At 42.6% G+C, this 20,903-nt stretch overlaps 1 protein-coding gene across 5 annotated transcripts in view; it reads right to left on the reverse strand.

Moving 5' to 3' along the window:
* LOC132820866 (cell adhesion molecule DSCAM) overlaps positions 1–20,903 on the reverse strand; it is a 597,498-nt gene that overhangs the window by 230,182 nt on the left and 346,413 nt on the right. For all 5 annotated transcript variants that reach the window (XM_060833222.1, XM_060833217.1, XM_060833218.1 and 2 more), the window contains exons 8-10: positions 18,933–19,211; positions 7,283–7,402; positions 3,362–3,535 (exon numbers count right to left, since the gene is read on the reverse strand). In XM_060833222.1, coding sequence (XP_060689205.1) covers positions 3,362–3,535; positions 7,283–7,402; positions 18,933–19,211 — 573 coding nt within the window. The remainder of the gene's footprint in view (positions 1–3,361; positions 3,536–7,282; positions 7,403–18,932; positions 19,212–20,903) is intronic.

Raw genomic sequence — 20,903 nt, forward strand, 5'->3', positions numbered from 1 at the left:
GATGAGGTTTTCTTCCTCCAGTTTGTGTGTGGCCTTATTTTGATGGTGGAGGAGGCCCAGGATGGACATTGGGGGAGTGGGAAGCAGAGTTGAAATGGCTGGCAACTAGGAGGTGAGGTTGATCGGAGTGTGTGGACCACAGATGTCCCTGAACCAATCCCCAACTTTGGGCTCAATCTCTCCAATATGGAGGAGACCAGTACGGGAGCAACGGACACTGTAAATCAGGTTGGTGAAAATGCAGGTGAACTTGGAATGATTCTTTGCGTCCTTGGGTGGAAGTGAGAGGGGAGGTGTGGGGCAGGTGTTGTACCTCCTGTTGCTGTAGGGAAAAGTGCCAGGTGTGGAGTAGGGGTTGGTGGGAGTGTGCACCTAATGAGCGAGTCACAGAGGGAACAGTCGCTACAGAAAACAATGGGGGTGGGAAAGGAAATATCTTTTTGGTCGTGGGGCAAATGGAAATCGTTACACAGAGGAACCTCAATTATCCGAATATCGATTATCCGAATTTTGGATTATCTGAAGAAGATTCCAAAGTTCTGCTTAAACGTTACATCAAAGAGGTAAGTATATTCAATTCACCTGTACTGTAGAACATGTGAAAACATTGGCAAAAACTAAGAAACACAAGCAGCTCAAGCATCAGCAACTGGATTTTTTAAAAATAAGGTTTGTTACACAGCCCTTTGCAAAAGTAAGTGTTTTAAATTACTGTACAGGCAATCCTGTCACTTTACCAGACCATTTATTTAAAAAAAAAGAATATAAACGCATGCGTGAGGCATTGCTTCTGTCTTTCTATCACGAGGACTGCATTCCCGGAAACACAAATGCTGTTGTAATCGTAGAAGCGTTCGGGACCTTACTTAAAGCTGTCTTCACCACTCGTTGCCAAATGGTGACTACTGCTATGTTTTTAAAAAAGTTTTCTCATGTTATCATTGCTTTATTTTGTTCATCATGTGAAATCTGTGTCCTCTTGCGCTCAATACATTAAGATTATAGATTTAAATAAATTCTCCTGTGGAGCATAGTGTTAGATCAGTCTGGCTTCCCTTATTTAAGGTAAAATCGAATATCCGAATAATCAATTATCCAAAAGAAATACTGCCTGCCCATCTCGTTCAGATAATCGAGGTTCCTCTGTAGTTAAAATAAGAAGCAGACTTCAATGAATGAACCATCTACGTTAGTGTCAGCAGGAATCGGTAAGCAACTTTCTGCAAATAGAAGGTAATGTTTACAAAAACATTCTAGAGTCTTTGGAGTGAGGGGAGATTCAGAGACAGTGAGATGACAGACATCTGTAGGGACTGGCAAAAACATTCGTATTTAGGATAAAATTAATTGGATGAAGGAGACATTTATGACATTAACTTATGAATTATACTGGACAATCTGTATTTTCTGTTTGTATGAAGCAAGATTGGAATTTGTTGAATGACATCCTTACAGTGTAAAAGTATTCAATTATTTTTGTATTCTTCAGAGTTTTACTGGAATGATTCTCTTCCGCAATCAGTTGAATAACATGATCTTAAACCTGCACTCATCTTCAGTGGTTAATTATTAGAATTGACAACAGAGCACATAAAAATTCATCAGCTTGTCCACCAGTAAGGAATAGAAAATTGACAATTACCCTAAAAAGCATGAGATAAAGAATCAAGTTCCACAAATGTAATCAAATCAAACTTTTACTTATGAGTATTCCTCTGAACCAGCTCAACAGTTTTAACAGATAGCATAACAAAGTGAAAGAACTGCAGTTAGACACCCTAAACAGATGGGGACTCCTCATGACTGCCAGTCTACTGACACCTTTAAAAACATTAGAGACACTTCTTACATTGTCTCCAGTTTGGGGGGCATGATTTCAGACTCTCTCTGTCCTTTCCTTACAATCTGATAATCTCACACTTTCCATTTCATTCCCCTTGTTTACATTGCATATGCAGCAATGCACTTTATAAGTGCAACTGCTTTTACCTTATCACTGAAGTTCATTTAATCTCCCAAAGTATTGATAGTTGACCTTTCCCAACCATAGTAAACCATTGCAAAGCATGCACAGCATTCTTTCCCTGGAAGAAAGGTATTTGCTCCTGGATTTAAGACCAGGATTCTGCAGCAGGAGATCTGGAGATTAATGGAGCTACAACTTTTGTTTACCACTTATTTCACTGCAAAATATTTTCCCAAGAAACTAACAATGATGTTGCTTTCTGTCAGAAACTGTGTGCAGGTGCGCACGCACACACATACACACATACAGAAAAGTATGCACACAAACACATATCTGGATGGAGATGAGACACACACAGAGACATACACATGCAGAGACATGGAGAGAGGGACATAAATATAATAATGAGAAATGTAAGGGAACCACATGATGCACCTTCTATCTTTTTCTTTATTAGAAAGTGTCTGACGCTTGCCACCTATCTTGGCTACTGCTTGCTGCTCAGCAACCTATGTACAAAGCATGAAAATTTCAAACCCCAGCCCTTTGCCATCACTCGGACTGGTTATCACTCAAATTTAAGGACAGAGGAAGTTTCTTCCTCTATCCCTTCTACCTCCAATATTATTTTCAGAGAGATGTTCCAGAGTCAGAAGGCAGCCAACATCATCAAAGACCCCTCCCACCCCAGTTATAACCCCTTCTAACCTCTTCCATCAAGCAGAAGATGCAAAGGCCGTACCGACAGGTTCATGAACAGCTTCTTCCCCACTGTTACTAGACTTCTGAATATACAGCTTTTGCCCAAAACGTTGATTTTTCCGCTCCCCGGATGCTGTCTGACATGCTGTTCCAGCACCATTCTAATCTAGATTCTGATCTCCAACATCTGCAGTCCTCACATTTGCCTTCTGAATATACCTCTCAAGTTAAGGGCACTGCTTGTCACAGGCCACTCGGGTGTTTTCCTATCTTCCTGGTGGTGGAAATTGAATAAAGACTTGTACACTTTGTGTCTTTCACTGTGTCTCACTCCTGCACGCGCACACACACACACACACACACACACACCATGGGTGCTGGGGGAAAAAATAAGCACTACCGCAGTTAGGCGGTAGTGTGGAGTTTCATATTAAAAAAAAAGAAAAAAAAAAGAAAAAATATACCTCTCAAGTTTCAAATCTAATGTTGATCCTGTTTTTTTGTGCACCTTCTTTGCAGCCATAACATTATATCCCTTGCTCTGTTCAATCACCCTGTGATCTTTGCATGTTCTGGTCTGCTCACAAAACAAAACTCTTCACTGTACCTCAGTACATATGACAAGGATAAATCAAAGCAAATCATGCCAGCACTCAGCTTCACCTTAATACAGGCAGTCAACGTATTACTTACTTTTGACGGTCAGATACATGGACTTGCTGACATCAGCTCCCACATCGTTGCTAACCTGGCAGAGGTAATACCCACTGTCTTCCTCCAGAACATGTTTAATTAGGAGCGACCCATTCACCAGCAGTTGGATACGACCATTCAAGGCAATTGACTGGAACTGTGGGACGCCTGCACCTACAGAGGGAATGGTGCAAAATCAGATATCATTTTTCCAGAGCCCCTTCCTTTGTAATTTGTTGGCTGTACTGAACAATCTGAACGTTAAATGTCAAATAAACACAAACCATTTTTACCTCTCAATCATGATCAAACAGAAAAAAGTGGAAATAGTTTCAATATATACAAGATCACATAACAATATGAGTGAATGTATAGTTCATGATTCATATCTTTTAGAATGCGACTTACCATTTTAAGAATTAAAGTTTTCAGTATAAATAATGGATCTATTTGGTTGGGAAATTGGCAAAAATAAAACCCAGAAGAAAATCAATTCAAATGACCTTGGAGTTTATTATATCACTATTGAGTGAGCTTACTGAATCCTAAGGGGCGTAGATGCTAGACTAGCTGTGTAGCAGGTGGCAAGGGAACTGATAAAAGGGAAAAATCTACTTGATCTCATCATCATCAATCTGACTTCCACAGAGTATTGTTCATGGCAGTGTCAGTAGAAGTGAGCACTGCACTGTCCTTGTGGAAACAAAGTCCTGAATCAACATTGAAGATGCTCTCCAATGTCTTTGCAGCACGACTACTATGAGTTAGAATCCAAACAAATCTAGTCATTCATAACTGGGCATCCATTAGGTGCCACAGGCCATCAGCAGCAGCCAAATCATACTGCAATATAAATCTGCAACCTCATGGCATGACTTATCTCTTAATCTACCATCACCATCCAGCAAGCAGATCAAACCTGATTCACTGAAGAGTACCACAGGGTATTACATTTGCAGCACCACGTGACAAAAAATGAGGTGTCAACCTGATGAAGCCACAACACAGGATTTACTTGCATGTCAAACGGCACAAGCAGCAGTGATGAACAGGACCCAACAGTTCCACAATCGAAAGATCAGATCAAAGCTCTGCAGTCCTGCTATATTCAGTCATGAATGGTGTCGGGCAATTAAACAACTCATTGTGGAGGAGGCTCAGCAACTATCCCCAGCCTCAACGAGGGGGAAGCCCAGTGCATCAGATCAAAATATAAGGTTGCAGCACTTGTAACAAGCTTCACTCAGGAGTGCTGAGTGAATGATCCATCTTGGCCTCCTTCTCCAGACCTTCCCAGCATGACAGATGACAGTTTTCAGCCAATTTGATTCACTCCACGTGATATCAAGAAACAGTTGGAAGCATTGGATATTGCAAAGGCTGTGGGCCCTGACAACATTCTAGCAATATTACAGAAGACTTGTGCTGCAGAACTTGCCACACCCCTAGTCAAGTTGTTCCAGGACAGTTATAACACTAATATCTATGCGACAATGTGGAATTTCTTCAGGTATGTCCTATACACAAAAGCAGGACAATCTAGCCAATTACTGTCCCATTAGTCTGCTCTTAATTGTAAGTAAAGTGTGGTGAGGGATCATCAACTGTGCTATCGAGCAGTACTTGTTTCACAGGAAGCAATGGCATTGTAATAATGCCATGTCAGTGGTAAATCAGAACTTCAGGCTAACTTTCTGGGGATATGAATTCAAATCCTCCAATAGCATTGAAATAAATTCAAAACAAAAACGTCACTCTAATGGCAAACATTTAACCATTGCTGAATGCTGTTAAAAACCTATCTGGGTCACTAATGTCCCCGTGGGAAGGAAATCTGCCATCCTTACCTGGCCTGGCCTAGCCTACATGTGACTTCAGACCCAGAGCAATGTGGTTGACTCTTAATCACACGTGGATGATAAATGCTGGCCTAGACAGTAATATCACATCCCGTGAACAAATAAAACATTAGTGGCTCACTTTTGGGTTCCACCAGGGCCACTCAGCTCGTAACATCATTACGGCCTTTGGCCAAACACAGTTAAAAGACCAAAACTTCATAAGAGATGTGAGAGTGACCGCTCTTCACATCAAAACTGCATCTGACTGAGTGTGGCATCAATGATCACTAACTAACAAAATTACACACAATGGTGATCAAGTGGAAGACTCTCCACCAGATGGGGTTACATTGGGATCAAAGGAAGATGGTTATGGTTGTTGGAGGTCATTACAGCTCCAGGACGATTCGCTGGCAGATTCCACAGTAGATTTTCTTTGGCCTAATAATCTGCTTCATTTTCCATTCATATTCACCTTTCCTCCATCATACGTTCAGATCTGGGGGTGTTTGCTGATGATTTTCCAATGTTCTGCACCAATTGTGACTATTCACCATTCTGATGTAATTCGTGTGGAAATGCAACAGTCTGGACAATGTCGAGGTTTGAGCTGACAAGTACTCAGTACCATTCATACCACACAAATGCCAGGCAATGACTAAACCACCAAGAGACAATCTAATTATTGGCTATTGACATTCAGTGGCATCGACTGTCATTGAATACCCAATTTTGAGAAGATTTGTCACTCAGGTTGAGGTTCTGTTACTTAGTAGGGTGATGAAACGTCTGGACATGAACCTTCCAGCTCAGCAAGCAAATCTGCATCCAAATACTCCAATACCAACATCTAGGTGGAGGTAATGGGTTTACCATTGAAAGGAAATTGCATTGGATTGGCCATGTCTCTACTTTGGCTACAAGAGCAGGTCAGAGGTCAGGAACTCTGCAGCGAGTAAGTCATCTCCTGGCTCCCCAAAGCCTGCCCATCATCAACAAGGCACAAGTTAAGAGTGTGATGGAATACACCCTAATTTCTGCATGAATGCATCTTCAAAAACACTTCAGAAGTTTCACAACATCCTAGACAAAGCAATCCATTGATCGGCACCTCATCTTTAAATCATCATTCCCTCAACTATCAATGCACAGTAGCTGCCATGTATATTACCTCCAAGATGCACTGTACAAATTTACCACAGCTTTTTAGATAGCTCCTTCCAAATCCAACAACCACTGCCATTTAGAAGGACAAGGCAGCATTCACACTGTCAAGCCATTCCTTCACTGTCACTGAGTCAGACCCTTGTCCTCACTTCCTAACAGCATTGTGGATCCTTCCAAACCAAACGGACTGTAGAGGTTCAACAAGGCAGTTCACCAGCACTTCTTCAGGGTAACTAGGGATAGGCAAGAAATGCTGGTCCAACCAGTGATGCTCACTACCATGAATTTTTTTTTTAAAAATGCTGGTGTTCCTTAAACAATTCCATCTTCACTCCCCTACCTATTCCAAGAACTGTTTAAACCTCATGTCACATTGTGAAGGCAATATCAGATCAATCTCCTTGCACGCTGTCCCAATAACAAACCTCAGCCTCAAGTTCCTGTAACATGTGACTGTTCTTGAATTTCCAATTCGAATTGTGCTGTGGGCTTTCTGAATAATATTACTAACTCAGTGCCAAACGAGGCCAAGTTGGGGCTGAAGACCAAGCTGCTAGCACAAAGACTCAGATTGTCCAGAGTCAAATGAAGGGTTATTGACATGAAATATTAATTCTGCTTTCTCTCTCTCTCCATAGATATTGCTTGCCTTGCTGAGAATTTCCAGTGGTCCCTATTTTTATTATTGGAGACAGCCCAAACTCACTTCACAGCAGAAGTCAATGGAAGGGGCGTTCATCCTATTATTTCAGGTTGAACACAAATCCAGCTCAGAAACCATATAATTCAGTGCACATGCCAATCCCGCTTTTCATATTTTACATCACATATCAATATAAATTAACATAACAGAAATTAATGTTACCAGCATTAAAAAAGAATGGTACATTTAGCTTTGGGTTCGAAATGATACCTTTGGAGTATTTCCATACGATGGTTGGGACAGGGTAACCTTCCGCAGAACAGTTCAGTATGACAGATTTCCCATAAATACCATCCTGATCAGTCGGTTGCACCACAAATCGAGGAGGAACTGAAAGAAACAGACATTGTAAATAGCGATTAAAATCAAATTGAAATCCACCAAACAGACATTCACAGTGAGGTCTCTTTATTCTAGGATATCACTTCAAGTGAGGATACATTTCCTTGAGCAGTATCATCTCTTAGCTCCTTCGCCCAAATAATCTGTGCACATTCTCCAAAAGGAAGCATTAACAACAACATGACCAGGGAACTAGAGCCTGTAATTAAATCCGATCCCGCGCAGACGAGAGCAGACACAAGCATCATAAAGAGCAAGCAGGAGTAGGAATCCCAACAGTTTTCCCGCTCAATGCACAGTATCACTCAGACCGTTGCAGCAAGACCCCATTTGAAAATGTAAATTTCTAAATTAGCGCAAGGAAGATAAGAATTTATGGGTTCAGGAGAGAGGGAGCTGATTTGTGAGTAAAGATGAAGTATTTCTACTTTTAATTAAATTCCAGTTTATAGTTAATACTAAGTTAAAGTAAAGTAACTTAAAAGTTTAAGTCTGAGATATGGTAGGGCAATTTGGCCAAGTAGAATATTCGCTTAGTGGCAAGTCGTGGAAACTTCACATGATGTAGAACAGCCCATGTGCAAGAAGTGACTGCGGTTGCATTAGCTTGACCTCTGGGGTTTACAGCTCAAATAGCAGCAAGAATCACTGAGCTAGGGACTGATCAAGGTGCAGGGGCCTTCATGGATAGCACATTCAGGGAGGTTGGCACACTGTGAGTTCAAGGAAAACAGGCAGATAGAGAATTAATAACCACTAGGCAGTTCACGAAAAATTGGTAGGTATTGCTGGAGTTCCCAGAGGTATCACTCACTCATTGGTTTTCATTCTGGATATTGGTGAGGGAGATGGATTGTCAGGGAAGTACAACAGCCAAGCCTGAGGCATCACAGGAGACCCAGATGCACAGGAGAGGGGTCTGAAGAATGGAAGGGCAGTACTGATATTTTATTTAGAAGACCAGACAGCCATTTCTGTGTCTTGTGACTCCGAGATTGTGTGTATCGTTCCTGGTGCTGAATGCCACACAACAGCTACAGGGTATTCTAATGGGGAGAGTGAACTGTCCAAGGTCATTGGTACTAACAGCGTCAGTAGGAAGGTGAATGCAGTCCAGCTAAGGAAACTACATAGAAAATTACCAAGCCACACCTCTAAAGTAGTAATCCCCATATTACTTCCAATGCCACATGCAATTGAGCACTGAAATAAAAAGGTAAGGAAGTTGAATACGTGGCTGGAAAGAATATGTGCTCGAAAAAAGGCTTTAGATTCCTGGGACTGGCTGTGAGGTAGATGCCACCAGTACAGGCCAGATGAGAGCTGTTTAACAAGTGCTATCGGGGAATGTTTAAAGTAATTTAGCAGAGATATGGAAACGAGGTGAGAGCATTAAGAAATATTGCCAACATGCTGGGAAAGGCAGATAGCACGGAAATACAGAATTGTAAGTTATTATCTGAGATTGGAGTAAAGGAGAAAGCAATGAAATGCACTCACTGCATGTTTATGAATGTACTCAGTAGATAGTTTTTAGACAACCTCTTCAGATTTGCAATGACACACACCTGGAACAGGTGGGACTTGAACCTAGGCTGCTTGAGTCAAAGACAGGGACAATCCCACTCGCACAGCACCAGAAGAGCTTCCGCACACAGCATATAATTTCTGACTTTGGGGAATTACAGGCACAATTCACCATATGGGAATACAGTCGCATGGTGATAACAGAGACTTTATTTGAGGGGAGAGCAGATATAGAAGATTAAAAAAAAAACTCCTGATTACAAGGCGCTCAGAAAAGATAAAAAGGAGGGGTGATTTTATTTGTTTTGGAGAGTATCACCGTACTGGAGAAGAGGGTTAGAGGACAGAGACGGTGCAGCTAGAGCTAAGCGCTAAAACATGTACAATTACATTGTTTAGTTATGATTTGGAGGAGCCGGTGTTGGACTGCGGTGGACAAAGTTAAAAATCACATAACCCCAAGTTATAGTCCAACAGGTTTATTTGGAAGCTCTAGCTTTCGGAGCGCTGCTTGGTCATCAGGTGGTTGTGGAGAATAAGATACTCCAGGTTGGACTATAACCTGGTGTTGTGTGACTTTTAACATTGTTTAGTGTAATCGATAGACTACCAACTTGTGTGAGGGATCTGCAAGAACAAATATTAAGGGAAATTACAGAAGGGTATAAATAGCATGCAGCAGTTATAACCAAGAACTTTAATAACTGGTATATAGACTGGGATAGTGTTAGTGTGAGGGACAGCGATGAGCATGTTTTTCTAGATTGTGTTCAGCAAAGTTTCCTACAGCAGTCTGTGTCCAGTCCAAAAAGAAAGGAGGCAAAAGAAAGCTAGACCTGGCTCTTGATAATGAGATGAGCCAAGCAGATCAAGTGACAGTGGGGGAACATTTAGAAGACAATGATTATAAGGTTCAGGATGATGGTGGACCAATATATTGGTCTCTCCAGAGTAAGTAAGCTGGCAGACAGCAGACTTCAATGAGGCAAGATAGACTGCAAAGATAAGTTAGTTGGACAAACGGCAGCTGAACAATGGGCTTCTTTCAAAGCAGTGATGTTTCAGGCATTGTTAAAGCATTTTCCCTTAAAAGGGCAAGGTAGGACAGACAAAACTACAGCCCCCTGAGTGACAAAGGAAATAGAATTTGAAGAAGACTAAAGTGTATGTGTGATAGGTGTTGGGTACTAAACGTAACTGAAAAGAAAGCTGAAGACAGGAGGTTCGATGGGGGGGGGGGGGGGTGCGCAGCAAGGTGAAAAGCCAATGAAAGCAGCAAAGAGGCATTATTAAAACAAAGACTAGCAGGAAATCCCAAAGTCTTCTCTAAGCACAACAATAGTAAAAGAGTAGCAATATAAGGCTGATTGGGGATTAGTAAATAGAATCAAGAGACATGGCTAACATGTTAAATGCATATTTTGTGTCTGTCCTCACCTATGGGGCAGACTAGTCACTCGAAGGGTTTAAAATTCATAAGGGAGAGGTGTTGGATAAGCTGTCAGTACTTCAAATTACTGAGGCATTGAAGGAAGTGAGATTGGAAATTGCAGAAACATTGGCAATAATCTCTTAGCCTTCCCTGATTTGAGGAACGGTGCTGGAAGACTGGAGAATTGCAAATGTCATATGCTTATTCAAAACACTTTTCAGGTATGTCCAGCTGTTACTGACCAGCCATTTTAATTTTGGTAATGGGGCAATGTCCAGAAACAATTATAATTAATAGTCACATGGCAACATCTGGGTTAATTCAACAGAATGAGCATGAATTCAATATCAGAAAATTGCTCAACTAACTTGCTGGAGTCTTTTGACGTTGATGACGTTGAAGGTTATTCATGTGTTGTAAACAGATTTCCAGATGATGTTTGATGTGATACCACATAGAAGACATGAGGAAAAATACATACCTTGAACAAAAGGGGCAGTAACAACATTGATATGGAATTGGCTGAAAGATAGGAAGTGGGGAGCAATGGTTTAATGGGTATATTTATAAGTTGAGGAGTTCCTCAAGGATTGTCATTGAGATCCTTGTTTTTTCTGATATACATAAATGATCTGGAACTTGGTGAACTGGGAACAATTTCAAAGTTTGTGGATGACAAAAAAACTTGGGTGAATTATAAATTGTGAGCAGTGGAGAATTTCAAGATGATATTGATTAGTTGGACAGTGGGTACATAGGTGTCAGATGAAGTTCGATGCAGAGAAGTGTGAGATGATACATGTTGATGCAAAGAACATGAAGAAAGTAGTATAAAACAAAGAGTATATTCTAGAGGGTGTGGAGGAGCAGAGAGACATGGTATACATGTAAATAAGTCGTAAGTCATTAAAGGTTGGCAGGACAGGTAAACAGAACTGTGAATAAACATATTATATTCTGGGCTTTAATAGTAGTGGGATAGAGTAGAAGAGCAGGGTGTGCCTCAGCTGCAGCATTGGCTGGGCACTTCTGGGCCCCACTGTTTAGGAAGGACGCCAACACTCTGGAGAGAATGCAGAAAAGATTGATGAGAATGGTTCCAGGAATGAGGAACTTTAGTGATGAAGATGGATGAGAGAAGCTGTGATTCTTTTCCTTGGAGAGGGGAAGACTGAGAAGAAATGTGGTAGATTTCAAAATCATGACCGTTTTGGAATAGATAGACAGAAAGTGTTTCCACTCATAAAAGGATCAAGGGGCAACATTTTAAAGTGCTTTGCAAAATAAACAATTGCAAGCTGAGGAAAACGTCTCACACGAGTCATGAGAGTATGGAGCACACTGCCTGAAAGTGCAATTGTGGCAGGTTCAATGGGGGCATTCAAGAGGGCATTGGATGATTCTTTTTTAAATAGAAACAATGCAGGGGGTTATGTGGATAAAAACAGGAGATTGGCACAAAGTCAAAATGTTCAGGGAGCCAGTGCAGATGCAGTGGGACCACTGTAACAATTCTATAATCCTCTGACTGTTGCCAAGGCTGAAGTCAACTTCTTTTCCATTCTTAGGTGAACCCCAAAGTTGCCACAATAGACTCATAGGACAGAGAAGAAGACAATAAATCTGCTTCACCGATAATGTGAAATCCCGAGTCCAAGTCAATTCCAATTAAAAATGCAGTCGGTATGCTAACAGTTGATAATTGAGGGTTGATATGGTCAAGTGGTTGATATGGTGAGAATGGACTTACAAAATGATTAAAAAACTGCCACATCATACGCTGACCTGCAAATTTGAATTCTTGATTAAAAAAAAGATATTGTGGCACCATAGGTAAGAAGTTGGTTGAGTTACACAAGAGAAGACTAGATTTCATCCCTGACTTTTCCTGATTTATATTAAGAGCCCGGACCTGGGTGTACGGTGTTGAAAATGTGTTGCTGGAAAAGCGCAGTAGATCAGGCAGCATCCAAAGAGCAGGAGAATCGACGTTTCGCGCATGACCCCTTCTTCAGGAATTAGGAAAGTGTGCCAAGCAGGCTAAGATAAAAGCTAGTGAGGAGGGACTTGGGGGAGAGGCATTGGAAATGCGATAGGTGGAAGGATGTTAAGGTGAGGGTGATAGGCCGGAGTGGGGGTGGGGGTGGAGAGGTCAGGAAGAAGATTGCAGGTTAGGAAGGTGGTGCTGAGTTCAAGGGTTGGGACTGAGACAAGGTGAGAGCAGGGGAAATGAGGAAACTGGAGAAATCTGAGTTCATCCCTTGTGGTTGGAGGGTTCCTAGACGGAAGATGAGGCGCTCTTCCTCCAGCCGTTGTGTTGCTATGGTCTGGCGATGGAGGAATCCAAGGAACTGCATGTCCTTGGAGGAGTGGGAGGGGGAGTTGAAGTGTTGAGCCACGGGGTGGTTGGGTTGGTTGGTCCGGATGTACGGTGCACAATTTCAAAATTTGCAGGTGACACAAAACTCAGAAGCATTGTGAAACGTGATGAGGAATGTAAGAAGTTTCAGAAGGACACGGAGAAATGGTGGCAAATTAGATATAATTCAGCAATCTGTGAAGTGATACACTTTCGAAGGCAGGAGGAGGGCTAATATAAACTGAATGGGCAGGATTCTCCCATCAGCTGCCTGTTGGTTTTCCAGCTGTTTTCTGTGGGGATAGGACAGGTAGAAAGTACAGTTTTCTTACTGCTGTCCTGCCTGCTTTGATCTCTCTGTGATTGAATGTTGACATGAGCAAGCTAACCAGCCTGCCCTTGCCTGAACTGAGGCCTGAGATGGGAATATTAATGATGACGGAAGGATTAGATTAGACTTACAGTGTGGAAACAGGCCCTTCGGCCCAACAAGTCCACACCGACCCGCCGAAGCGCAACCCACCCATACCCCTACATTTACCCCTTACCTAACACTACGGGCAAGTTAGCTTGGCCAATTCACCTGACCCGCACATCTTTGTGACTGTGGGAGGAAACCGGAGCACCCGGAGGAAACCCACGCAGACACGGGGAGAACGTGCAAACTCCACACAGTCCTGCTATGTGGGAGCAGTGGTGTTATATGGAGGAGCTCAGCTGCTCTGGGTAGGAGGAGACCATGTAATGTCACCCCACTCAGCCCTTGGGGGGTGTGTTGGGGGGGAGGAGGATTTGGAGGGGAGGAGACAGAGGTGGGTATGCGCCTCCATCAACAGCTTTTTTTCAATTCATTAAGTTATAACCCTTCTCATGAGCATTCCCTCTTGCTGGCCTCTGCATAAATACTCCCATTTCCACCTTGGCCTGGTGGCTCAGTGGTTAGCACTGCGGCCTCACAGTGCCAGGGACGTGGATTCGATTCCAGCCTCAGGCAACTGTCTATGTGGAGTTTTCATGTTCTCCCCGTGTCTGCGTGGGCTTCCTCCAGGTGCTCCGGTTTCCTCCCACAATCCAAAGATGTGCAAGTTAGGTGAATTGGCCATGCTAAATTGCCTATTGTGTTCAGTGACGTGTAGGTTTGGGGCGTTAGTCAGGGGTAAATGGAGGATAATAGGGTAGGAGAATAGATGCGAGTGGGTTACTCTTCGGAGGATCGGTGTGAACTTGTTGGGCCTGTTTTCACACTGGAGAGATTCTATGATTGGTCACTCCACTCTCACCTCCTCTCCAACCTCTGACCCTGATATTTGCCTGCTCCTGCAAGGCGTACACTCCTAGGCCTGGACTCTCAGCTGTTGGTCAAGAGCTCTCTGAGGTGGTGCCTATTGCTGTGGAATGAGGGACAGAAGGACTACAGTCTGCAGTCAACCAGCGCAACAGAGAACCTGCTGCCTCTCGGGTGGAGGGGTAGAAGAAACCACCTGCAAAATCCTGCCAGAGGACACAAATCAGAGGATGCAGGGAACAGAGAGACCTAGAATTTACACAGACACAAACTGTTGAAAATGGCAGTGCCAGTTAAGAAAGCATTTAATCAGCCATTCATCATAACAGTAAGGAAACTATGATGAACCAATAAAACTCTGTTCAGTTTGAACTGGGGTATTTAAATCTGAAGGGGTGTGAGAGGGTAGATATCGAGGAAATGTTTTGACTTCTGGGGGAGTCTCAAACGAGGGAAAGTAGTAACCGAATATGAGGACATGCATTCAAAACTGAGCTGCGAAGGAATTTCTTCCCTCAGAGGATAGTGAGCATTTGGAATTCGCCAGAGTTATGGAGGCGAGGTCACTGAAAAGATTTAAAGAGGAGGTGGGTAGATTTTTGAAATGTCAGGGAGTATCTATGTTCACCTGACATGAAATAGTAGTCGTGGCTTGGGGCAGATCAGCCAATGATCTTGTTGAATGGTGAGGCAGGCTTGAGGAGCTGAAAAGCCTGCTCCTGTTTCTATTTCTTGTGTTTTCATATTTTGCATTTAGTTTGGGCAACTTGAGAGCATTGGTCTTAAGGAAGGATATTAATAATTTTGGAGCCATTCAGAAAATATTTACTAGACTCACATCTAGAATGACCAGGACACCATGAGGAAGGGCTGGACAAGTCTAGGTTTATATCCATGGGAATTCAGGGGAGCTTGAGGTGATTTGATTGAGCAATTTAACATCTTGAGGGGTCTTTGCAGGGTGGATGTGGAAAGGATTTTTCCACTTGAGGGAGAACATAGAACAAGGGGTCACTATTTAAGAATAAGGGGTTGTCCATTTAAAACAGGAGAGGAGGTGAATTCATTCTCACAAAAGGTCATGAGTCTTTGGAATTCTCTTCCTTCAAAGTAAATGGAAGCAGAGACTTCGAATATTTTTCATGTAGAGGAAATCAGAATCTTGATATCAAGAAAGTGTAATGTTATCAAAGAATAAAGAATAGTATAACACAGGATCAGGCCCTTCAGCCTATTAAGCCTCTACTGATACATGAAGACTTCCTAATCTAAAATCCTTTAGTTTCGACATTGTCAATATCCCTCTATTCCCTGCCTACTCATATATCTGTCAAGATACCTGTTAAACATTGCTATTGTATCTGCTTCTACCATCAACTCTGGTAGCACACTCCAAGCACTTACCAATCTCTGTGTAAAAAAGAACTTGCCTCTCACATCTCTTTTAAACTTACCCTTAAACCTATGTCCCCTTGGAATTGATATTTCTATTCTTGCCTCTTATAATTTTGTAAACTTCGATCAGGTCACCCCCCCCCCCCCCCAGCCTCCAATATTCAGTAAAAACAAACCTCCTTAGAGCTAACACTCTTCAGTTCAGACAAGATCCCTGAAAACCCCTTCTGTACCATCTCCAAAGCCTCCACATCCTTCTGGTAGTGTGGCAATGAATAATGTGCACAATATTCTAAACGTGGCCTAACTAAAATTCTGTACAGCTGCAATATAAATTGCCAATTTTAATACTCTCTGCCCCGACCAATGAAGGCAAGTATGCCATATGCCTTCTTGATCATCTTATCCCCTTGTGTTGCCACTTTCAGGGAAGTGTGGACCCATACACCTAGATCCCTCAGCATGTTAAACTGTTAAGGGTTCTACCATTTACTGCATACCGCCACCCTGCATTAGATTCTCCAACCTGCATCACCCATTTTAAAGAAAGGCTGGTTGGGCTGGGGCTTTTCTCACTGGAGCATAGTGGGTTGAGAGGTGACCTGATAGAATTATTAAATAATGAGAGATCTAGATTGAGTTCACGGTCGTTGTTTTTTCCCTTGGAATGGGGTTTTTCAGGACTAAGGGGGCACATTTTTAAGGTGTGAGAGATTTAAAAAAGACAGAAGAGGCAAATGTTTTACACAGATTGTGGTTCGAGTGTGGAATGTACTTCCTGAGGAAGTGGTCGATACAGGTACAATTACAACATTTAAAAGATGTTTGGATGGATACAAGAATAGAAAAGGTTTGGAGGGACATGGGCCAGGAGCAGACTTGTGGGACTAGTTTATTTTGGGCTTACGTTTGGCATGGACTGGTTGGACTGAATGGCCTGTTTCTGTGCTGTATGACTCTATAACTCTATGACTCAGATCTGTCTGGATTAAGTTCCATTTGCGTTGCTTCGCCCAAGTTTCCAGCCTAGGTATGATCTGCTGTATCCTCTGGCAATCTTCCTCATTATCTGCACCTCCCCCAGTCTTTGTGGCATCTCCAAAATTATTAATCTGACCATCTACATTCTCCTCCAAATGACTTATGCATACCACAAGCAACAGATGTCCCAACACTGATCCCTGAGGAACACCACTGGTCACGGATCTTCAGTCAGAAAAGCACTCTTCCCACTTCTACTCCCTGTCTTTTATGACCTAACTGTCTTACCAGGCCACCGTGGATCCTATGTGACTACCGTCTGTATCAGCCTGCCATAAGGGACCTTCTCAAAGACTTTGCTAAAGTCCATATTGACAACATCTATTGTCCTGCCCTCATCAATCATCTTTGTTACTTCCTCAAAAAAAGTCATTAAGGAGTATAAGAAACAACTTTCCCCACACAAAGCCATGCTGCCTATCACTAATAAGTCCATAGTTTTCCAAACATAGGTAAATTCTATCTCTAATAATCTTCTCCAATAATTTCTCTACCACTGATGTAAGGCACATAGACCTGCAATTTCCCAGATTATCCCTGTTGCCTTTCTTAAACAAAGAAACAACACTGACCATTTTCCAGTCCTTTGAGACCCCTCTTGTGACCAAAGAGGATATAAAGATTTCACACAAGGCACCATCAATTTCCTCACTGACCTCCCTCAGTATTCTGGGATAGATCCCATTAGGTCCTGGGGATTTATCTAAACACCCAAAAGTTCTCTGTTTTTATATTGACATTTCCTAGAATATCAGCATAACCCTCTCTAGACTCATAATCCATCACGTGATTCTCCTCGATGAATACCAGTGTGAAGTATTCATTAAGGAATTCAACCATGTACAAATTCCCTCCTTTTTCTTTGAGTGACCTACCCTCTCCCGAGCAACCTTTTTGTTCCTAATGTATGTATAAAATTCTGAAACTTTCCTTAATCCATAAAACACCTTGAGATTTTCCTTAATTCTATTAGCCAAAGACATTTCATGGCTCCTATGGTCCTCCTTATTCCCTGTTAAACAAGAGCCAGTGGGAATGTGGGTTATGAGATCATCAATGATCCACCAAATGGAAGGCAAGGCCCAGTAGGCTCCTGTTCTTAATTCACATCCTGGTATGAAACAGTAGCTGAGACTGTTTCTGGGTCATGTACGTCACTGGTGACAGGGATTTTGAATTTTGACCAGGCATACACCCCTTGTCTCCCATCACACTTAATTTGAACAGAGATGGGTTCATGATCCAATGAAAGGCAGCAGACGGGTTCTCAAAAACATCCAATCAGAGGCCTTGTACCTTTAATAAAGCAACCAGTAAACTGCAAATAATTGAAAGCCAATGGAATATGGAAGACCTGGCGTGGTTCTGATGTGTTTACTTACAAAATAGGAAAGGCATCCAGATCACCGCTGTAGGAGTGAAAGGGGCATAGGCTGGAGCTGCTGAGAATCCCTGTACAGGATGGTATGGTGGCTCAATGGTTAGTACTGCTGCCTCACAGCGCCAGGGACACAAGTTCGATTCTAGCCTCGGGTGACTGTATGGAGTTTGCACACTCTCCCCGTGTCTGTGCGAGTTTCCTCTGAGTGCTCTAGTTTCCTCCCCCAGTCACAAAGATGTGCAGGTTAGGGGAATTTGGTCATGCTAAATTGCCCATAATTTCCAAGAATATGTAGGTTAGGTGCATTGGTCAGGGGTAAATGTAGATAGTAGGGTAGGGGAATGGGACTGGTTCGGTTACTCTTCAGAGGGGTCGGTGTGGCCTTGACGGGCCAAATGGCCTATTTCCATACTGTAGGGATTCTATGATTTCAGGGCTGCATTTCTGCCCAGGGTTGACTGTACCTCTGGAGTACTGGCTCCCCAGGCACTTGCCTCCAGATGGTTGAACTGCCTGACCCAATATTGTGTCCCAAGGTCAGAAACTGAATGGAAACCCCCACGGAGCTTCCTTTATCTACTATTAACAAGGCTTTTAATGGCCCTGCCATTTCTGATCCTCACTGGCCGAAAACAGCCAGCACTGGGACAGATGTCAGGAAACTGGTTTTTCAACAGGCACTGGTACATTTTGGTTCCCATCCACCTTTGGCTTCTACCTCAGTGGGCTCTAGAATTCCAGCCATTCTGTGCACCACAGTCTATGAAGTCTGTGAAACCTTTTGAGAAGGGTCCTGCAAAACAATGACAAGAATAGTTCCAAGAAGGAGGATCGTCAGCAGCATGGAGCGAGCTGGGGGCTGTTTTAAATATCCGTTGTTTCATAAATTTAATCTCTGCCCCTGCTCTGGGCTGGAGTAAAGCTGTGTGAGAAGACCTGTTGGAGGTCAGAACACCAGCCCTTTCGTGTACCCTGTAGTGTGACTGTCGGATTCACAATACATATCGTGCTCAGTGTAAATCAGAATATCAGCTTGGTTGCTGTTTTAATCATCTAACTTGGCGCCTCTTGATGCAGAGCTGCAGCATTGTGCATTACCTCGGACAATCAGCTGGCTCTGGTGTTCCACTGCTGCTGCATCGTTGCTGGCAATGCACGTGTAGTTCCCGTTGTGCATCAGGGAGAGGTTGGAGATCCTCAAGGAGCTGGTGAAGTCAATTTTGTCAATGGTGACCCCCAGGCTTGCAGGGATTGGACGACCATCTTTCTGCCAGGTGATTCTGATTGGCAGGTCCCCTGAGATGACCACACAGGGGATGAAGACGCGCTGCCCAATGGAGAATCTTGGAAATTCAAATGGCTGAATGAAAGGTGGAACTGACAGAGAGAAAAAAATACAGTTAATGAGTTGTCCAAGTCAACATGTGCAAGGATATGATATTCTGTTTTCTGAAGGCTGCAAATTCAAAATGACTACCAACATGACAATGTCTATAATTTAAATGCCTTCAAAATTTCCTTAGTAACGGCTAGTGACTGTTGAGAAACAGGACCCACTTTAGCATTTGGAAGCAACATATTTCAAATTATATTCAGGATACCACTGAGGAGATAATCAGTGCATGTTAGCGAGAAAACACACTCTTGTAGTTTCAGAAGATACATACAGGAAATCTCTGAATCACAGAAAACCTTTCATGGTCATGCTCAAGGGAGCAGCTTTGTCAAAATTTGTGGCCATAGTGTTCTGGAGCTAGTTAGTGATCTAGTGGAACGGTGGGAATTAGCTTCTCAACAATGACTGACGACTGGGGAATGAATCAAACTGAGAAAAGCTGGAATGAACAGTGAACTGAGACAAACCAGCATTCTGCCAGTACCCCACAGGATTGCCAGCCCAGATTAGAGGAGCAGAACTGAAATTTATACCCTTCAAATCCAAATTCTACAGCAATTGAGTTTAGCTAATGTTATTGAACAATTATCTTGCTTTCAAGATGACCAAACTCCTAGCAGTTTCAGTTCTAAATGAGGCACAGTTATTTGGATTTCTCCTTACAAACATACAATACGTACAATACATACATTTTGTCCTATTTCTAATCAGATGCTCTTTTAAAATGAGTTGATGAACTCCTTTCATTGGGGGTTGACATTGCTTCAAATCTGATACCTTGCCGCTAATTTTGCATTTCTAGCTTTACATTTTATTTTGATGCTTATAGCCTTTACGCGATTGTGAGCACAACAAAATACATTTGGTACTTTGCTCAAAGACATCAAATGTCAGAGCAGGCTCAAGGAGCCAAATGGCCTACTCCTGACCCTAATTCATACGTTCAGATGCTTTCAGCTCAATTTCAAATGAATTTAAATGTCCTGACTCTGCAATTGTGAACACACAGTACAACCCCCAAGAGGCTACACTGGCAAGCATCAAGTAATTTTAAAGGTCTGACTATTAATATTTTCTGTACTTAGTAATTGCCTCCTTTATGTTGTCTTGCATTGAGTTCTAGCTGACCGACAAATAGCTTGCAAATGGATTCCAAACAGAGCCTATTTACAACCCAGGGACTGCCTGTACCCAGTATTAAGAATTGCAAGGCAAGGTGAAGCAGAGAGTGGGAATAAAAGGGTCGTTCTCAGGATGGCAGCCAGTGACAAGTGGTGTTTTGCAAGGGTCAGTGTTGGGACCACAATTTTTCATTTTCTACATTAACGATCTAGATGAAGGAACTGAGAACATTCTGGCTACGTTTGCAGACAGTACAAAGATAGGAAGAGGGACAGGTAGCATTGAGGAGGAGGGGAAGTTGCAGAAGGATTTGGACAGGTTAGGAGAGTGGGCAAAGAAGTGGTAGATGGAGTACAACATGGAAAAGTGTGAGCTCATGCACTTTGAAGGAAGAATAGAGACATCGACTATTTTCTAAATGGGGAGAAAATTCAGAATTCTGAAGTGCAAAGAGACTTGGGAATTCTAGTCTAGGATTTTCTAAAGGTAAACTTGCAGATTGAGTCAGTAGTTAGGAAGGCAAATGCAAAGGTGGCATTTATTTTGAGAGG

This window comes from Hemiscyllium ocellatum, chromosome 12 (assembly GCF_020745735.1).
Source record: "Hemiscyllium ocellatum isolate sHemOce1 chromosome 12, sHemOce1.pat.X.cur, whole genome shotgun sequence".
Taxonomy (NCBI): domain Eukaryota; kingdom Metazoa; phylum Chordata; class Chondrichthyes; order Orectolobiformes; family Hemiscylliidae; genus Hemiscyllium; species Hemiscyllium ocellatum.